The following is a 17,393-nucleotide window of genomic DNA, read 5'->3' on the forward strand; positions in this document are numbered from 1 at the left end:
GCTGATTTTGATATGAAAACCACACTTCTGGAAGCTACTGTACACTTCCACTGGAAGCCCCTTCCCCATTCCCTTGCGCAGTAAAATCAAAACAGAGATAACCTTAACCCACAGTCTGCGAGTTTCAGGACAGTGAGCACCTATAAAACACATGAAGGCTTTGTATACCTGAATACATGAAGACACTATAAATATTTTCACCTTCCCCCCTGGGCTGTGCCAGCTTTGCGGAATTACCACCCCTCTCACAGGCAGGATTTAAATAAAATCCACTCGGTGCGTTCCCTGCGGGCTTACAGACCCCATCAGCTCCTTGTATCACACAACCCTGAGGTAAAACCCCACCGAAATTTAGGTTAGATATTAGAAAGAATTTCTTTACGGAGAGGGTGATCAGACATTGGAATGGGCTGCCCAGGGAAGTAGTGGATTCTCCGTGTCTGGAGATATTTCAAAAGAGACTGGATGTGGCACTGAGTGCCATGGGCTGGGAACTGCAACGGTGGTAAAAGGGTTGGAGCTGATGATCTCTGAGGTCCCTTCCAACCCAGCCAATTCTATGATTCTATGATTCTATGAAAAACCTCCCCACTCCTCAGCACCGGGCTCGCCACGGGCCTTCCCCCCCCTCCCTCCCGGCCCCGCTCCGCCTCGCCGCTCCCACCGCCCCCTCCCCGCCGCCTCCCGCCCGCCAGGAGCCGCTGCGGCCCGGGAGCCGCGGCCATGGGGGAGGCGGAGGGCGGCTCGGCCGCCGCTGTGGAGAAGCCGCCGCTACCCGGGGCCGGGGCCGGAGCCGCCGCGGCGGTGGCTGCTGCCGTTGCAGCTGCGGCGGCGGCAGCGGCTTCCGCAGCCCCGGATCCCGGGGTGCCGGCGGAGGAGGCGGTGGTGGTGTGGAGCCCTGAAGTGGAGGTTTGCCTCTTCCACGCCATGCTGGGCCACAAGCCCGTAGGTGAGAGGGGGCCGCGGGTGAGCCTCGGTCTCGAGTAGCGGCGCTGGCCGGGGAGGAGAGCGAGGTGTCGGGGTGCGCTGGCGGCCCCGCCGCGGTGCTGCCCCCAGCGGCCTCCAGGCCCGATGCCGGCCCAGAGCCCCGGGGCCTGCGGGGATGGAGGTGCCGTGCGTGGCCGGCTGCCTCTGCCTTCCCTCGGGGGGCTCGGAGCCAGCCCTCCTCGTTTCCCTCAGCCTTCCCTGCCGTGCTGCCTTGGGTCGGTTCTCGGGCAGCCTCTCTAAAAGGTCTTGGCTGCAGGCACATGTCTGCATCACCCCGCAGGGCATCCCGAAAATAGCGCCTGTCATGTATGTTATGTCACCCATAGTGCATGTTTTCCCTGTAAGGATAGAATGGCTGGTTTGGTTTGGTTTGGTTTGGTTTCTGGAGTGTATGTTATGAGTGAAGCTGTTGGTAGTGTTAATTGTGTTGAGTTCTCCCCTCAGGTGTGAATCGCCATTTCCACATGATTTGTATCCGAGATAAATTCAGTCAGAATATCGGACGGCAGATTTCTTCCAAAGTGATCTGGGACCACCTGAGCACCATGTATGATATGCAGGCACTTGTGAGTACCAAGGATTGGCACGAGCATGGTCTTGTTTCTTACAGTTGATGAGGTTTGATGGGTCAGGATCACTGAGCCTGACATTCCTGTCATGTTGCTAAGATTTCTGTGTCATTCCAGGGAGCTGATGAGGTTTTCCTCATTAAGTGGGAGACAGTCAAACCTTCAGTGGTTTGCTGCTGGGGAATTGTTATTGTCATATGGAATTCTCTCAGTTCAAGTTGCCTAAATGCAGATCCAGCAGTCGTTTCCATAGGTATTTTACTTACATGCCAAACAAGAAGGTCACAGTGTGTTTACATAAGAAGCCATAGTTGGATTCCTGAAATGATCTTAAATGATCACGAGCCTGTCTCTCAGATATCTTCACTTTAATAATCAGTTTGGCATCAGGAGCTTCCCAGTTCTTCACAATTAATGTTTGAAGTATCTTGTTAAGAAATATCTAACGAGTGCATGTAAAATAGAACTTCCAAGTCAAAGTTTTTACCAAGTCATTCATGGAGATCTTTCTTTCATTTCTAAGCACGAATCTGAGATTCTTCCCTTTCCTAATATAGAGAAGAATTTTGCTCTTCCTGACGAAATGATTCAAGAAGTGAGAGAAGGTAAGATGTGACAGCAGTTTCTTGTTCTTCGTTACTCTAAGCTCAGATCAGGTAGTTTAACAGAACTCCCCCCAGAAAAGAGCATAATGTACCAATCCAAGGCCATTCCTTTGGACTAGTCTGTAAGGTGTACGAGGAAAAGGAACTATTAAACAGAACTTTATCTCAATTTAATTTTAATCATAAAACTGACATAAATTAATCATAACTGACATAAATTGTTGGAGAAAGGGTTGCTGCTTGGGATGTTCACATGCTCGCTATCAGCCCCTGTGACTGACCACAGTAGGAGGCAGGATAGTGGGAGAGAGAGACCTTTGGGCAGGTTCCACAGAGTGTATTCCCAACGGGATGCTACTGCTGCACAAACAGGTTCTGTTTACCCTGTTGAGGTTCAGTTCCTCCTCCTGGCTGTGCAGAAACGATCCAGGTGCTTCACTAACAGCAGTCTGCAGATTGAAAGGCACAATATGGCTCTTAGCAAGGTGATTAGTAGTTTATTATGGGGTTTTTTTGCATTTTTTCAGACTGCTATAATGTTACATCATAATTGTGCTAAAAGAGATGATCTGCCCACTGTAATGTGGCTCATTTTGTAGCAAAGTTGTTGTGGGAGCACTGGTGTGTTACCTAGTGCTGTTATCCAAGGTAGAAGCTAGGAACCTCAAGCATCTGCAAAAGGATTTCTTGGGGTATTTAAAACCACAGTAGAGTGCTTCTCACTTATTAGGTACTCAAACTTTCCACTTAAAATTTTCAGTGCTTTTCATTATGCTCATAGAAAGCTGGAACTGTTACCTGTGTTCCTCTACACAGTGCTGAGGATCCTTTCTAAATTACTGCTCAATGTTGCACTGAGTATTTGTTAAGATTATGCACATAGGCTGAGGCCACTAATCCATAAAAAAGAATTGCACACAGTTCTTTAAAACCATCTGTTTCTTAACAATCTTCTCCGTAGGAAAAGTAATGGTAGAAGAAGAAGTGAAAGAGGAAATAAAAGAAGAGATGGAAACACATGCAGGTCCAGAAGAAGGTAAATTTGTAACTCTCTACTGTGTGATACAAGATTAAAAGACAACTGTATCTCTGAGAAATTAATGTTAAAATGTAAATCCCAAATATTCTGGAATTTGTGTTTTGTGTTCAGACGCAGCATATGCTCATGCCAAGAACAATTTAAGAATGCACAGAATAAGCAGTTGCCAATATCTGGTACTTCTGAAGGATTTCTCCTTTGCTCCTAATTCTTATGTGCAAAGTTGTATAGCTTTGGAGTTTATTGGTTTTTAAAATGTACTTGACACAACCCTGCGAGTGTGATGCAATCCAGAGATCTCTGAGAGAAAGTGGAGTCCAGTTTAATGAACCAAAATACTGTGTTGGGATCTTTGTAGCTGTGGGGGAAACAGGGCCTAGAGATCAAAAAAGATTGTAAGACTGTATGCTTCAGTGTGAGGACAGGCAGAGTGGAGCTGTATTTGATTTTATTTGCATTATTATGCTTCTTTTAAATACAAAGCTTATTTTCCTAACGTTTTGCTGTAGAACAAAGTCAAATGTCAACAGTAAAGATCCTGCTCTTAACCTTAACAGACCAAGTCAAATGTTAAGTGTGTCATTTCACAATATTTATATCACAGACTAAGCAGTGTTTTAAGATGGACTGTCATGAAAGATGTAAAAAATGTATTTAAAAAAAAATATATTAAATTTCACATTTTGGGTGTCCAGTTTTAAGATCTATCTGTAATGCCAAATGTAACAAGCGTTGCTGGTTATCAATTTCAGAGAATGATCCCATTTTCTGTAAATGTTCCTTTCAAGTATTTTAATTTTTAAGTGCTGTTTAATCCCACTTTACTTTAGTCTGTCAAAATATATGCCTGTCTTTAAAGCAAATAATAAAAGCAAGATGTGCCTTTCTTACAGCAGATTTTTCCATTAAAAGTGCAAGTAATGCCTAAACTGGTGGTTAAATATGCTGAGAATTGAATGGTTTGAAAAGCTTGATATAATATGAAGGAATTTGCTAATCACTTTTTTGTTTGCCTACCTTTATAACTCTGATCTGGAATCATTACTTTGATCCTATTTCAGTTTTTGCGCCCTCTGGAAGTTTAGGAAAAACCACAGAAAAGCCAAGCAGCAAAGAGAAAGAGAAAACTTCATCAGATTCTGGGTCCAAAGAAGGGTCTGATAAGAGGAAACGCAACAGAGTCACTGAAAAGGTCCTAAATGCAAACAGTAATCCCTCCAGTCCCAGTGCTGCAAAACGACGTAGAACATAAAGCAAGCTGTGAAAAGAGAGAACTAATAAACTGTGGGACATTAAAAAAAAACAAACCAAACAGTAGCACAGTAGTTGCTACCTAAACTTTTTGAGAAAGGAAAAAAGAGCTGAGCCAGGAATTTGGAAGAACCTGCACACTGGCTTGGTAAACGTGCAAGACTTGGTGTTTCCTGCTGTGTTTTCTGCCTCACTGCCTTCTCAGGGCACTGGAGAGCAAACTGGCAGCATCTGGAGTTTTCTGGGTGGGTAACAAGGTGGTCACATTTCAAACAACATAACTCATGAAACAAGTGCTCAGTGAAACACAGTGGGCATAGGTTCCTTCTGCAGTCTGGGGGTTGGTATTTCTGCCTTTGCTTTGTTGTTGTCTGGGAACATCCCAGACCCTTTGTGGGTAACGTTGTTGGGCAGTTTTCCTTCCTGCAAACACCACGTTTGCATCAAATGTCTGAATTTGTTGGTTCAGTAAAACTAAAGTTCTTTGAAATACAGATTAACTACTGAGTTGAAGTATTCTTTCACTCTGTTTACTGGAGGAACCTTCTTTCACCCTTAGTGGTGTAGCATTTTTCAATCTTTATAGGTTTATTTACCATAAGTGAAGTGAAAATACTAGAATAATAGTTAATAAGTACTCTAAAGAAAATACCCAGTGGTATCACATGGTTTTGTAAGGGATCAGCTGAGCTGTGCCTGAACCTGGACATGTTTTTTCATCCACTTGTAATGTAGCATATGGTAGTGGGGGTTTGTACTGCATTATTTATTTTTTTAAAGCCATTTTAGTAGATGTTAATGGCATTGGAGTTCCAAAATGTTAATTTTGTTCTACAACTTGAGTCTTACTGACATTGTAAAGCTTATCTTTTATACACTAGAATATTCAGGTTTTGGAAGTTACTATTTTTATGTTGTGTGACCAGATGCAGTGCCATCAACAAACATGTTGAATGGTGAATGAAGTAGGCAGCACTGTTACTGTGGGTTTTTCCACCATATTAACTGTCAGTTCATAAAAAAGACTGTTCATAGTCATAGAAAGTTCATAAAATTACTTCTTAATTTGTCAGTATTGCCTTCAAGGTGAGGAACTAAGAACCTACAAGTTTTTGCTTTCATTCTAGGTACGTGACCAAGTTCTTGTCTGCATTATTTGCTTCACTTGTTTTATACCAAAAATAAATTTGACTTGTTTTTATTTTACTAAATGCCAATTGTTGTGTAACTTGATTAAAATTTGGCCCAGCATAGTTTGGAAATTGCTCAGGCATCTTGTGCTTTTAGGTGAATTGGTCAAAAGTGATGATGTGGGGTTTTTTGTTTATTTAGGGTTTTTTTCCCTAACTTTGGATCTTACAAACTGCTACCCTCTCATTTCTTTTAAGTTTTTTGATAGGAAATCAGCAGACAGGTTGCTGCAAGCTTTCAAACTGGAGGATTTGCTCTCTTCTAACTGCACAACCCAGTTGTGAAGTGCTGAGTTGAAGGTTTTGTTGCAGTCTTTTGGCTGATAACCTCTTCACCCTCTCCCAGCTGCTGGGGAAGTTCAGAGCTACACTACATCTGCTTTTACAGCATGATGCAAACTCCCTCTTTCAGGGTATCAATTCCAAAGCAGGAGGTATAAAACACCATGAATTTAGTGCTGTGCTTCAACTGAAAAACCTTGCAAAAAGGTCCACAGGATAAATACCTGCCAGGTGGAGAAAGAGCTCCACAGAGCTCTGGTTTGTGGGAGAGATGCTGCAGATGTCTCAGCTTCTCTGGGTGCTTACAAAAGGAAGTTTTACAGCCTTACTTGAGGAAGCTCCTGGGTTTGGTTCAAATATTTAAGAAAAATGCTCAGTTTCATTTCTTTGTTGGAATTACAAGTCACAGTTCCTGGTAAGGAAGCAACAACAAAAAAAAAGTCCTGAGAAAGAAGAAAAGTTTGAGAAAAAAAACTGGGGTTTTTCGTGGATTTGGGCCACAAAGTGCAGATTTTATAACTTTCATGGCCTTGGGGATAAATCTGTTTCATCCAACAGATTCTAGCCCTAATTTTTTTGCCATACCAATGGCAGGAGAAACGAATCAACGTGAACATGCACTGGTGCAATCTCTCCACACCAGCTTGGAATTTGGGAAAACCCACTGGTGATTTCACATCAATCCAACAGATTTTTTTTAGGAAATCTTGGCTGTGAAGTTAAAAGCATTTGGAAAATACCAAGTGCTTCAAATGACCCCAGTGTCAGTGACCTGCACCTCTTTGCCTCCCTTCCCCTTCCCCTGGGGTGGTTTTACTCCTTGTCCTGCTGCAGAAAGAGGACGTTTTTAACACGTGAAGAAGACCCCAAGCCTTGGTAGGGGTTTTCCTCAGAGCAGGGAAGAGGGAACCTCCCTCTGCCCCAGTTCCTTGTCCCCAAGTGCCACCAGGTTGTGTGGTGGGGTGGGGGGAGATGCCTGCCCAGCTGGAAAGGGGATGGATGGAAAGGAGCAGAATTACGTTTCCATTTTTTAATATATTTTTTTTTTCCCTCTCGGAGGAGAGTCCGGAAGGGAAGATCCCTGAAGGAACAGGGGGGATATTGAAAGGAAGCTGAGCATGAGCCAGCAGTGTGCCGGGGTGGCCAAGAAGGCCAATGGCATCCTGGGCTGGCTCAGGAACAGCGTGGCCAGCAGGTCCAGGGAAGGGATTCTGCCCCTGTGCTCAGCTCTGGTGAGGCCACAGCTTGAGTCCTGTGTCCAGTTCTGGGCCCCTCAGCTCAGGAAGGAGATTGAGGTGCTGGAGCAGGTCCAGAGAAGAGCAAGGAGGCTGTGAAGGGATCCAGCAGAATTCCTGTGAGGAGAGGCTGAGGGAGCTGAGGGTGTTGAGGCTGGAGAAGAGGAGGCTCAGGGGAGACCTCATCACTCTCTCCAACTCCCTGAAAGGCTCTTTTCCCAGGCAACTCTCAGCAAGACAAGAGGGCAGGGTCTCAAGTTGTGCCAGGGGAGGTTTAGGTTGGAGATGAGAAAGAATTTCTTTCTGGAGAGGGTGATCAGGCATTGGAATGGGCTGCCCAGGGAAGTAGTGGATTCTCCGTGTCTGGAGATCTTTCCAAAGAGCCTGGATGTGGCACTGAGTGCCATGGGCTGGGAACCACGGGGGGAGTGGATCAAGGGTTGGACTTGATGAGCTCTGAGGTCCCTTCCAACCCAGCCCATTCTATGATTCTATGAGTGATCGGGGCAGGGGGGACACGGCCGGAACCGCCACCCCGGGAGCCGCCATCATCCCCCTGTGAGGAAGCGCGGGGCGGCGGGCACAGGGACCGCGGGGCCGGGCGGGCGGCGGCCAATGGGAGGCGGCGCTGCGGGAAGGGGCGGAGCATCCATGGGCCCGGCAGCCAATGGGAGGCGGCGCTGCGGGGAGGGGCGGGGCTTTCCCGCGCTTCCTCCCCCCCTCCCCGCCCCACGTGCGGGGGCGCTCGGTCCCGCCGCCCCTTTCGCTTTCCCTTTCCCTTCCCATTCCCGGTCCCGTTCCCCTTCCCCATGGCGTCCCGGTGCAGCTTCTGGGCAGAGGACGAGGCGAACTGCTGCAGTTACGACTCCACCTGGGACGAGGACGAGGAGGATGAGGATGGCGGCGAGGAAGAAAGCGAAGCGGCGGGAGCGGAGGCGGCAGCCGGGGAGGAGCCGGAGGATGCCGGGGAGCAGCCGGTGCAGAGCTGGGTGCCCAGCTCCTGGCAGGCCCAGGTGGGTGCCAGAGGGGTGCGAGGGTCCCCCGGGGTGGGGAGGTGACCTTCGGAGGCGGGGAGGGCAGGGGAAGGGGCTCCTGGGCTGCCCCCGCATCCTGCTCCGCACCCGGTGCCGCTCGCTGCAGTCCGGGAGGTCTTTAGGAGCGGTATCGGTACCGGGAGACTTAGCCCGTAGCCCTTGGGATCGTCTTGGAGAGTTTATGGGACGGATTATTCTTCCTAGGTCATTCTCACCATGGTGCCGGTGTGGTTGGGCCCCATCTCTTTACTTTCCTAATTTGCTGTCGGGAAGAGATTGAGCATCAGTAATCTTGGGATCAGTAATATTGGGATCAATAATCCTGGGAGCAGCGTTGCTTTGGCACACGCAAAACTGGGTCTCTTTTTTTTTTTTTCAGTTTTTCCTGGGGCAGTCGAAACACCCCCCTGGCTTTCACCCTAACTCCTCCCCTTTAGGGGAAAGGAAAGTGAATCCTTCAGTTTCGTTTCAGTGACTGTCCATATAACTAAAATATAAGTAGACTGAGCTTTCCAATAAATACACTTTTAAGAGAGTTTAATAGTAACTTCGAGTTTTATATTAAGTTTTGAGGTATTAACCTCCCTCTAAATAAATAAATAAATAAATTCAGTGCAACATAGGATAGCAGAAATTCCTGACTTCCTAGAAAAATATTATCTGTGCTTTACAACCAAAATTAAAATTGGGATAGAGCAGGTGGATGTTCCCATTCCTGTCTGCATCCTCATGGAGTTTACTGGATGGAAAGAAGTGAGGCCTGAGCTGTGCAAGCAGAGGTGTGGGAGGTCACAGGTGGTTTTGGCAAAAAAACTGAAATCCTTCAAGGCAGAGATTTCCTTTTGAAGGGTTTCACCTGTTTTGAGGTCATACTGGCACTTGTCTTTGGGTTTTGGTTTTCTTCACAAGCTTTAATGTTTCCAGAATGTTCAGGTTATTCTTTTTTAATCCATTTTTTCTTCATGTAGATTTTTTTTCCTTAGAGCAACTTCTGGATTGTGCCATCTGTAAAAACAAGGACCAGTTTTTCACTCTAGTGAGTGGACTTCTCAAACTTTGCCTTACAAAGAAGGATGTTGTATCATGGTTTATGGCTCCTGGAATATTGTTCTGCATCTTTAAAGAGGAGTTCTTCATTCAGTGATGAATGTGTAGTTATCTCTGCCTGACAGTCCCTAAAAAAAATGTTTTTGAAGGGCAGTGAGGATGCATACAGAAAGAAATAGTAAATCTGCTACCCATTTATTCCTTTACAACCTCCCAAAAGCATGAGTCAGTTTCCAAAATGGGTTCCTCCTTATATGACACTGATTGCTATTTCTCTCTCCTCAGCCTGGATGGTTTATCTTATTGCAGAAGCTGCTAATGGTTTTTATTCAGTACTGAGGTTAAAGGCTTTTTTTTTTTTTTTTTTTCATGGCACACTTTCAAAATCAACCTTAAATTCAGCTTTTATCTTTGCACTTCACTTGTGTCTCTGCAAATACTCCATGTTTGTGGTCTGAAATTCCTGTAGGTGTCTTTCCAGTTCTTTTGCTTTCAGTGCTTTTGGCTTCCAAGCACTGAATAGTTTGGACTTTTGTGCTCATTTTTAAAAGGTTAATGCTTGGGGTTCATGCTTTTCTGCTCAGAGCCATGTTTTAATCTCAAACCCTGTAGTTCTGCCTTCTAACTTGATCAACAAAAATTCCAGTTTTTCAGCCAAATCCTGCTTGTCTTACCCTCTCCTGGCTTTGTAGTGCTTTCCTGACACTCTCTGCACAGCAAGACATGTTCTGACTGATGTCTTGCAGGTTTGGAGGGAAGGGAAAACCCACTTGGATTGCCTGGAAGGGATGTGAGAATTAAGGAGCTGATGTGTGAATTTCTGGTTTAACCACTGGCCTGAGTAGAGTTAGGTCAATGGTTGGTAGGGTTGGGTCAGTGGTTGGACTCAATGATCTTGAAGGTCTTTGCCAAGCAGAACAATTCTGTGAAAGACCTGTATGAAACATGAAGACTTCTAATAAATAAAGCTAGAAAAAAAAATATTTTGGTAAAGGAGGTAATGTGAACTTCTGAGTCCAAAGTTGTCACGCAGAGAAACTACTGCAGCAACAAATGGGCTGGTGTGGGGCTGCTGGGAGGGGAGAGAGGAGCACACAGGAGAGCTACAGGCAGGGGAAGCTGAGAAATGCTGAGTTCAGCCTGGATTTTGTTTTATTTCGCAGAAGACAGCTTTATTTTTGATTCCTCATCTCTCTCTCTTCTCTAGTACCCAGCCTGGCGCAACTGGCATGCGGCAGAAGATTTGCAGAGGTACAGACACCACTACCCGGTATGAACCTGCTCCTGGGGCTCTTCCTCATCACATCTCCAGTTAGGAACACTTCCCAGATTTCAGGGCACCCCTTTATCTTGGCATTGACAGGCTCAGAACCTTTAAAGGCTTCATTTGTGAGGTGGAAGGGGTGGTGGGAATGTGGGTGCATCAGAACCAAGCTGTGAGTGCCCAAAGTGTGTTTCAGTGACTTAGCTTGAAACGTTTAATAAACAGGAGGGAGAGAAATGAGAAGTGTTGAAGTGAATAATGTCTTTGAAAAGATTGTTGATTTCTTGGTCTCATCTTCAGGGCTTGAAAGAATCAGAAGATGTTGATGAAGAAGAGATGTGGAACTTAAACTTTTATAAAAATGAGATTCAGTTTTTGCCCCGGGGTGAGTATCTGCTGTGATGGCTGTTTGGTGTAACTCTTGCAGCTGGTTGAACTGATGAAAGAGTAGCTTGATCCCTGTGGGACAGTAATTAAAAAAAACACAAACCAACCAAACAAAACACTCCACTAAACCAAAACCAAACCAAAACAACAAAAACCAAACCAGCCCAACCAAAACAAACAACTTCACTTAAGAACTTCCATTTTAAAATGTCCTTGCTCCTGCTGTACATTCCTTAATTTTCTCTTTGGTGGTAGAAAAATGGATTTTTATTTCTGGCTTACCAGGCTGGTTGTCTAGAGAAGTTAATGCCTGTATGCAAAGACATGGTGCTGGAAATTAAGCCACTGTGGGTGACGGGCTAACTTTAATTTCCTTTTGATGCAATTTTTTCCTGCTTTTCTTTTCAGGTTTGCATATTGAAACTCTGCTTGAAACTTGGTGGGACAACTATGAAGTTCTGGAACAAAACCACTCTTACATACAATGGTAAACTGTCTGCATGCAGTGTCCCTCTTTAGCTGTAGTTCCTGTAAGAGCCAGTTGTATCTGTGCTCTTGAATTCAGTTTCCCAAAAGGCCAGAATGGTGATGAATTTCCCTGATGAAACCTATGGCCACTTTATTTTTATTAAGTTATGTTTTTCTGGAAACAGTAGAAACTCTTTAAGGGACCCAGGTTTCCAGTGTAAATGTAGCACTAGAGCTCAGATGTGCTTGGTCTTAGGGCAACAAGAGAGACCCAGATCAGCAGAATATGTTGTGACCATTGGTGTAGACAATGCTTAGATGGGAGGGATTTATTTCATAGAATCATAGAATGGGCTGGGTTGGAAGGGACCTCAGAGATCATCAAGTCCAACCCTTGATCCACTCCCCCCGTGGTTCCCAGCCCATGGCACTCAGTGCCACATCCAGGCTCTTTGGAAAGATCTCCAGACACGGAGAATCCACTACTTCCCTGGGCAGCCCATTCCAATGCCTGATCACCCTCTCCAGAAAGAAATTCTTTCTCATCTCCAACCTAAACCTCCCCTGGCACAACTTGAGACCCTGCCCTCTTGTCTTGTTGAAAGTTGTTATGCAAAAGAGACCAACCCCTGCCTGGCTACACCCTCCTTTCAGGGAGTTGTAGAGAGTGATGAGGTCTCCCCTGAGCCGCCTCTTTGGCATATAGTAAACTCCTTCTGGGCCCATAAGGATGTGAGGTTTCCAAGAGATCTCTAAGGCAGCAAAATTTCTGCAATGGGTTGGATGTTATCTTTGCTCTTCTGGGCTGAAAATTCCTTTCCCTTCAGGCTCTTCCCTTTACGTGAGCGTGGGGTGAACTTGCGTGCCAGACAACTCACGTGTCAAGAAATCCAGGTATTTGAAGTTTTCGGTTTTTTGTTTTTTTTTTTAATCTGAACTGTGTTAGGATTTTCCCTGGATGCCTTATATCTGAAGTCTAGTTTGTTGTGTTGTTTGTGTGGTTTTTTTAATTGCTTCCTAGTGGGACCAGAGCTCACTCAGTGACCATTAAGCATTTGTCTGTCTTTTGCCTACCAGTAGCTACACCAGAAATGAAATATATTTAGTGATACAATCAAGCCTTGTTCATAATTCAAATGCCACTTCAACTGATGCAGGTAACTGGGGAGCTGTAGCTTGTACTCAGAGGTCTCTCTTGTTTTCAGGCCTTTAAGAAGTCTGAGGAAGTTATGCAAAGGTTTGTACGTGCTTATCAGCTGATGCTGAGGTTTTATGGGATTGATCTGGTCAACAAGGAAACTGGAGAACTTAAAAGAGCAGAGAATTGGGCTGAACGGTTTCGAAACTTGAACAGGTGAGTCTGTGTTTATACTGCTGGTCTTTTACTGCAGCCTTTGAGAAGACAAAAGTCCCAAGAAAATCCTCAACCCTTGATGAATGGAAGCTTTTGCTGATCAAGATGTTAACCAACTAAAGTATTTTTGGCTTGGCTCAGCCTCTGACTGGAGGTCATTGCATTCTCTCCCTGTAATAAATGACAAGAATAATAAGAACCAACTGAGACAGGTTTCATTCTGTGTCCAGTGCAGCTGTTAACAGCAGGGTTCTTCATGTTGTTATCCTAAAGTAGGGAATACAGACATGGAGATCTTAGTACTTAATCTAGCAGAACTTGTGTTTAAAACCATTATTTTAATAGGAATCTCTGAAACATTTTCACAAGTAGACAAATAGCTTTCACAGGACTCTGTTAAAGCACTGAGTAGGAGTGTTTCCAAATGCTTCCTTGATTGTTTATTGAATTTCCAAGGAGCTGAGATGATTAATCCAAGAAGAGCAAGGAAAACACTGCTAAAAGCAGGCAGCAGCAGTAGCTGCTTTAAAAGTGAGCTCACCTGGACTCCAGTCCACGTTGTCAAATGGTCTTTAATAGATGAGTCAATGCACAAAACATTTTGCAGGAGTGTTTTTTGGTGACTTCAGGCTCGTAAGAGTCACTTCACAGTGTTTCTTGGGTGTTTATTTCAGGTACAGCCACAACAACTTGCGGATTACCCGCATCCTGAAGTGCCTGGGGGAGATGGGCTATGAACACTACCAGTACCACTTGGTGAAGTTTTTCCTCAGAGAAACTCTCGTTGAGGAAACGTTACCAAATGTCAAGAGAAGTGCCTTGGATTACTTCCTGTTCACCCTCAGAAGCAAACAGAAGAGGAGAGAACTGGTTCACTACGCCTGGCAACACTTCAAACCTCGGAGTGAATTTGTGTGGGGACCACAGGACAAACTCTTGAAGTACAGACCACACCTCACCAAGTCACAGCTCCACCAAAAGGCTGAAGATAAACAGGAAACTCCTGGCAAAAACAGTGATGATTCTGTGGAAAAAGATCAGAACCAGTCCCCAGCAGAAGAGCAGAAAGCTGGAGATGCTGTAGACTTGGTGCCTGGAGGGAATGATGGAGATGTAAAAGAAAAGCCAAATGAATGCCCTGCAAAGGGAGGGGATGGGGAAGAGGAGCAGCAGGAGGAGAAGGATTTAAACAGTGAGGCTGAAGAAGTGCTGGGTATGGCAGAGAATGATTGCACAAAGGAGAGCAAGAAGAGAAAACTGGGTGCAAATATGGCAGACTCCACAAAGAGTGCTCCTCTGAAAAGCCCTCCTGATATTGAGAAGATTTCCCGTAACCTGGGAGAATGTGCAATTGATGCAGAAATCACCTCCTCGGGTTCACTGGTACAAGCAGAAGAGGATCAGGAACCACAGAAGGAAGATAATGCAAATACTAAAGACTCAGCAGTGCCAGAGGCCAGTGATGCAACTGCAAAACGGAGGAGAGTGGATAAAAGGCCCCCCAGAAACAAATGCAGCTTGGCCATAAACCTGAGCATGGGGTTGTCTGCTTCTAGTGCCAATTTAAATCCATCTGTTACAAACAGTGAATCTGAAAAAGAAAATGTCTGTGAGAAAAATGCAACTGTAGAAGCACCAAGTGAGAAGGGTGAGGGTAATGCAAATGGTGTGGGAAGCTTGGAACCAGCCAAGGGTCTCAAGACTGGCAGGACTTCTCCAATAAATAGTGGCTTGGAGTCAAGTGGAGATGAAGTCCCAGCAAAGAATGATCAGCACCACTGCAGCAGCCCACTCCTGGGTGGCAAAGATGTGGTAGATGGGGTAGAACAGCCTCAAACCACAGGAAATGAGAGTGGAAAAGGGGAAGCAGAAGTCACAGACAAGAAACAAGTTCTAGAGAGTGTTGAGCAGAACATGGCATCCTCTTGTCCAGAAGAAGACAGTGCTGAGGCTACAAAACAAAAACCTGAAAGCTCTGAGCATGCAGCAGAACCCAGTGAAGAGCAGGTGGCAGCAGAATGAGACCAGCAGAGTGGGAACTCAAGGAAATGACAGAGCCCTAACTCCATCTGTAGTGATTGGGATAGCAGAAGTACAGGGAAGAATAAACTGATCCAGCCTTTGTCTGACTTTCACCTTTCCTTGCTTTTTTAGTATCACCTGGAGTACTTCACTGAGGTTGATTATCCTAAAGAAGAAAACTAATTTAGTCTTCTTCACAGGCAGGCTGTGTCCTGTTCCTGTTTTTTATCTGATGTTCAGGACTATCTTGCAGTAACAGGGGGTTTTGCACTTTGCTTTGGTTCTGTCTCTTCTTCAAGAGAAGAGGAAAACTATAATGTTTCCTTGTTTGAACTAGCTGAGTATTTATTAAACACATGATTTTTAGTGTTATTGACAGCATGACCTAATTTGCCAGGCTCCTTTCTGTTACCCTGTAACTTCTGTTTGTTATTTTGAAAGGTGGTACCTTCCCAGGAGGATTATTCCTGGCAAAGATTCTGCTTTTTAGGGCAGGAATCATTCTTTTTGTGGCATTTTGCTTGAAAGAGATGAGTATTTGCATTTTACATCATGTAAGAGTGTAGTTGCCTCTCCTCCTGTAAAGAAAATAGATTTGGTTTTAGAGTGGGGTGAAACAAGTGGTGTCTCTGACCAGTGTTCACCTTGAGTTACAGATACACACCTTTGGGCACTGTTCTGTAGGGTGTAAAGTGCTGCTTAATTTGCTCCATTTATCCCCTGCAGAAGTTGTTTTGTGGCACTTGTTAAAGCTGAAAATATGAATAATCTACTGGTTTCAAAGAGAAAAACCTTCAGACATCACCTAAAGCTGCCTTGAGCTCTTCTTCCTCAGGTTTTCCAACATTTTCACACCCTTGATTCCACAGATACTGATGCCCACTACTGGCTCAAAGGCCTTCTTTTAATTGCCAAAATGAAGCAGGTATTTGGCACTGCAGCTTTTCAAGCTCTGCCATTAATTTTCAGCAGTCTTTGGGACTCTCTTTTCTGCAGCCCCTTTCCATGAAGTGAGATGTGTCAAATTTATCCTGCTTCCCAGCTAAATCAGGGCTGTTCTACCATTAATGGTCAGCATGTCAAGACAGTGAGGGCACATTAATGTGAACATGTCTGAAAACCATTGGGTTTTGTGGGCAGTTAATTGAAACTTTAATTGGAGGGGCTACGCTTGTCTGGTTCATTTATTTACAGCCCTCCAGGATTTACTTTCAGACCTTGCCAGCTATTTCCCTGCCTTAATGTTGCTGACCTCCCTGGTAGCTGTTCTGCCTGATTTAGACAGGATTCAACCAAGGCTGAAAAGAGTGTTAAGCAATTCAGCACTTTCATTCCTAGAGGTTTACAGCAGAGGATTTGCCAGTCCATTCCCAGAAGGTCTGGACTTCCAGATATTTTGGTTTAGTTTGGAGGTTTTTAGGTGCTGTTTGTTTTGGGTAGGAGATGGCCAGAGGCTTGTCCACCTTGCCAGAGGTGGCAGTCTTAATGTTTTTCCTCTGTCAGCTACAGCTCCTTAAGAAGCTTCATTTTTCAAGGGATTTGATGGGATTTTCCTTCCCAATGTCAAGGTCTTGGTCCAGCTTGTGTGTGGGAATAAAAGCCTTGCAAGTGTAACATCTGATGGTCATGATCACACACATGCTGGAGAAAGGCTTTAATGGTTTAAAAGTACTTTTTGAATTGTTATTATGAACCAATGGAGCTAAGTAGCCAATGGGAATACACTTTATGACAGGTATAAATACCCTTAAGATGCTGAGTGAAAAACCTTTCATTAAAAAAACTTATAAGGAAGTGTTAATCAAGGCTTTTGTGCAGATTTATAGTAATTTTCTTATTTAATGAAGTTTTCATTGTGAGTATGTGCTCAGCTGGGGCACAGAGCACATATCTGGTTGCAGTGCTTGTTTCTGTGTTTGGGATTTCCCTGTGAGCCCCAGTATGGAGTGTTCAACCCAAACCCTCCCCTGTCATGCCCAGGTTTGGGGTTTGGGCTGTAGGTGTTTGCAGTGAGGAGTTTTCAGGATGTTTTCCAAGAAGAGCCAGAGCTGTGTCACAGAACTTGTTGTGTTGATGTCACCTATTAAAGCATGGCTTGATTTCATACCAGCTTCCACTTGGAGTTTTTCTTCATTTCTGAGGGCAGGACATGACCATAGACCCTGAGCACCTCTTCTGAGAGCATCCTTGGGACTATCCCAGCCTTCCCAAGCAGAGTCTGGGTTCACCAGGAGTGGGTTCACCAGGAGACCCAACCTGCTGCTTGCTCCCAGTGGAGATGATGCTCAGACTTCCTCCACCACTGTCACATCTGGCCAGGGAATGTCTGGGGGAAAAAAGACACTTCCCTCCATGCTTCTTCTTGAAAGATGTGCTCAGAAGTCTGTGTCCTGGTGCTCTGCAGAACAAGGATTTGGATTTTTGGGTGGCTCCTGGGCTAGCAGGCTGGAGGGCAGGTGGCCAACCTGGCTCTGGGGCTTGGAGTCCAGTGGGCTTGTTCCTCAGGACACAAGCACAAGGGGGTCTGTGGTGAGGATTTTTGTAAGGCACTGTGTTTCTTCCTCCTTGGATCTGTGGTCATCAGCTGTTCTCTGGAGAGGATGCATCATTTGCTGAAGAAATCAGCTGGCATTCCTTAGAACTCCCTGAAAAAAAAACA

The 17,393-nt window shown here is 45.1% G+C and overlaps 2 protein-coding genes across 2 annotated transcripts; both read left to right on the plus strand.

Annotated features, from left to right (window-relative positions):
• The first annotated feature begins 716 nt into the window (after window positions 1-716).
• MRGBP (MRG domain binding protein) lies at window positions 717-4,947 on the plus strand. The gene is made up of 5 exons (XM_030463263.1): window positions 717-949; window positions 1,432-1,553; window positions 2,080-2,161; window positions 3,123-3,197; window positions 4,262-4,947. The coding sequence occupies exons 1-5, from the start codon at window positions 724-726 to the stop codon at window positions 4,450-4,452; spliced, it is 696 nt and encodes a 231-aa protein (XP_030319123.1). The 5' UTR covers window positions 717-723; the 3' UTR covers window positions 4,453-4,947.
• A 2,912-nt stretch (window positions 4,948-7,859) lies between these two features.
• On the plus strand, window positions 7,860-16,838 carry OGFR (opioid growth factor receptor). The gene is made up of 7 exons (XM_030463211.1): window positions 7,860-8,171; window positions 10,447-10,509; window positions 10,804-10,888; window positions 11,299-11,377; window positions 12,186-12,252; window positions 12,564-12,712; window positions 13,387-16,838. The coding sequence occupies exons 1-7, from the start codon at window positions 7,968-7,970 to the stop codon at window positions 14,732-14,734; spliced, it is 1,995 nt and encodes a 664-aa protein (XP_030319071.1). The 5' UTR covers window positions 7,860-7,967; the 3' UTR covers window positions 14,735-16,838.
• Window positions 16,839-17,393: the final 555 nt, after the last annotated feature.

Source organism: Calypte anna, chromosome 20 (genome assembly GCF_003957555.1).
Source record: "Calypte anna isolate BGI_N300 chromosome 20, bCalAnn1_v1.p, whole genome shotgun sequence".
NCBI classification, from domain to species: Eukaryota; Metazoa; Chordata; class Aves; order Apodiformes; family Trochilidae; genus Calypte; species Calypte anna.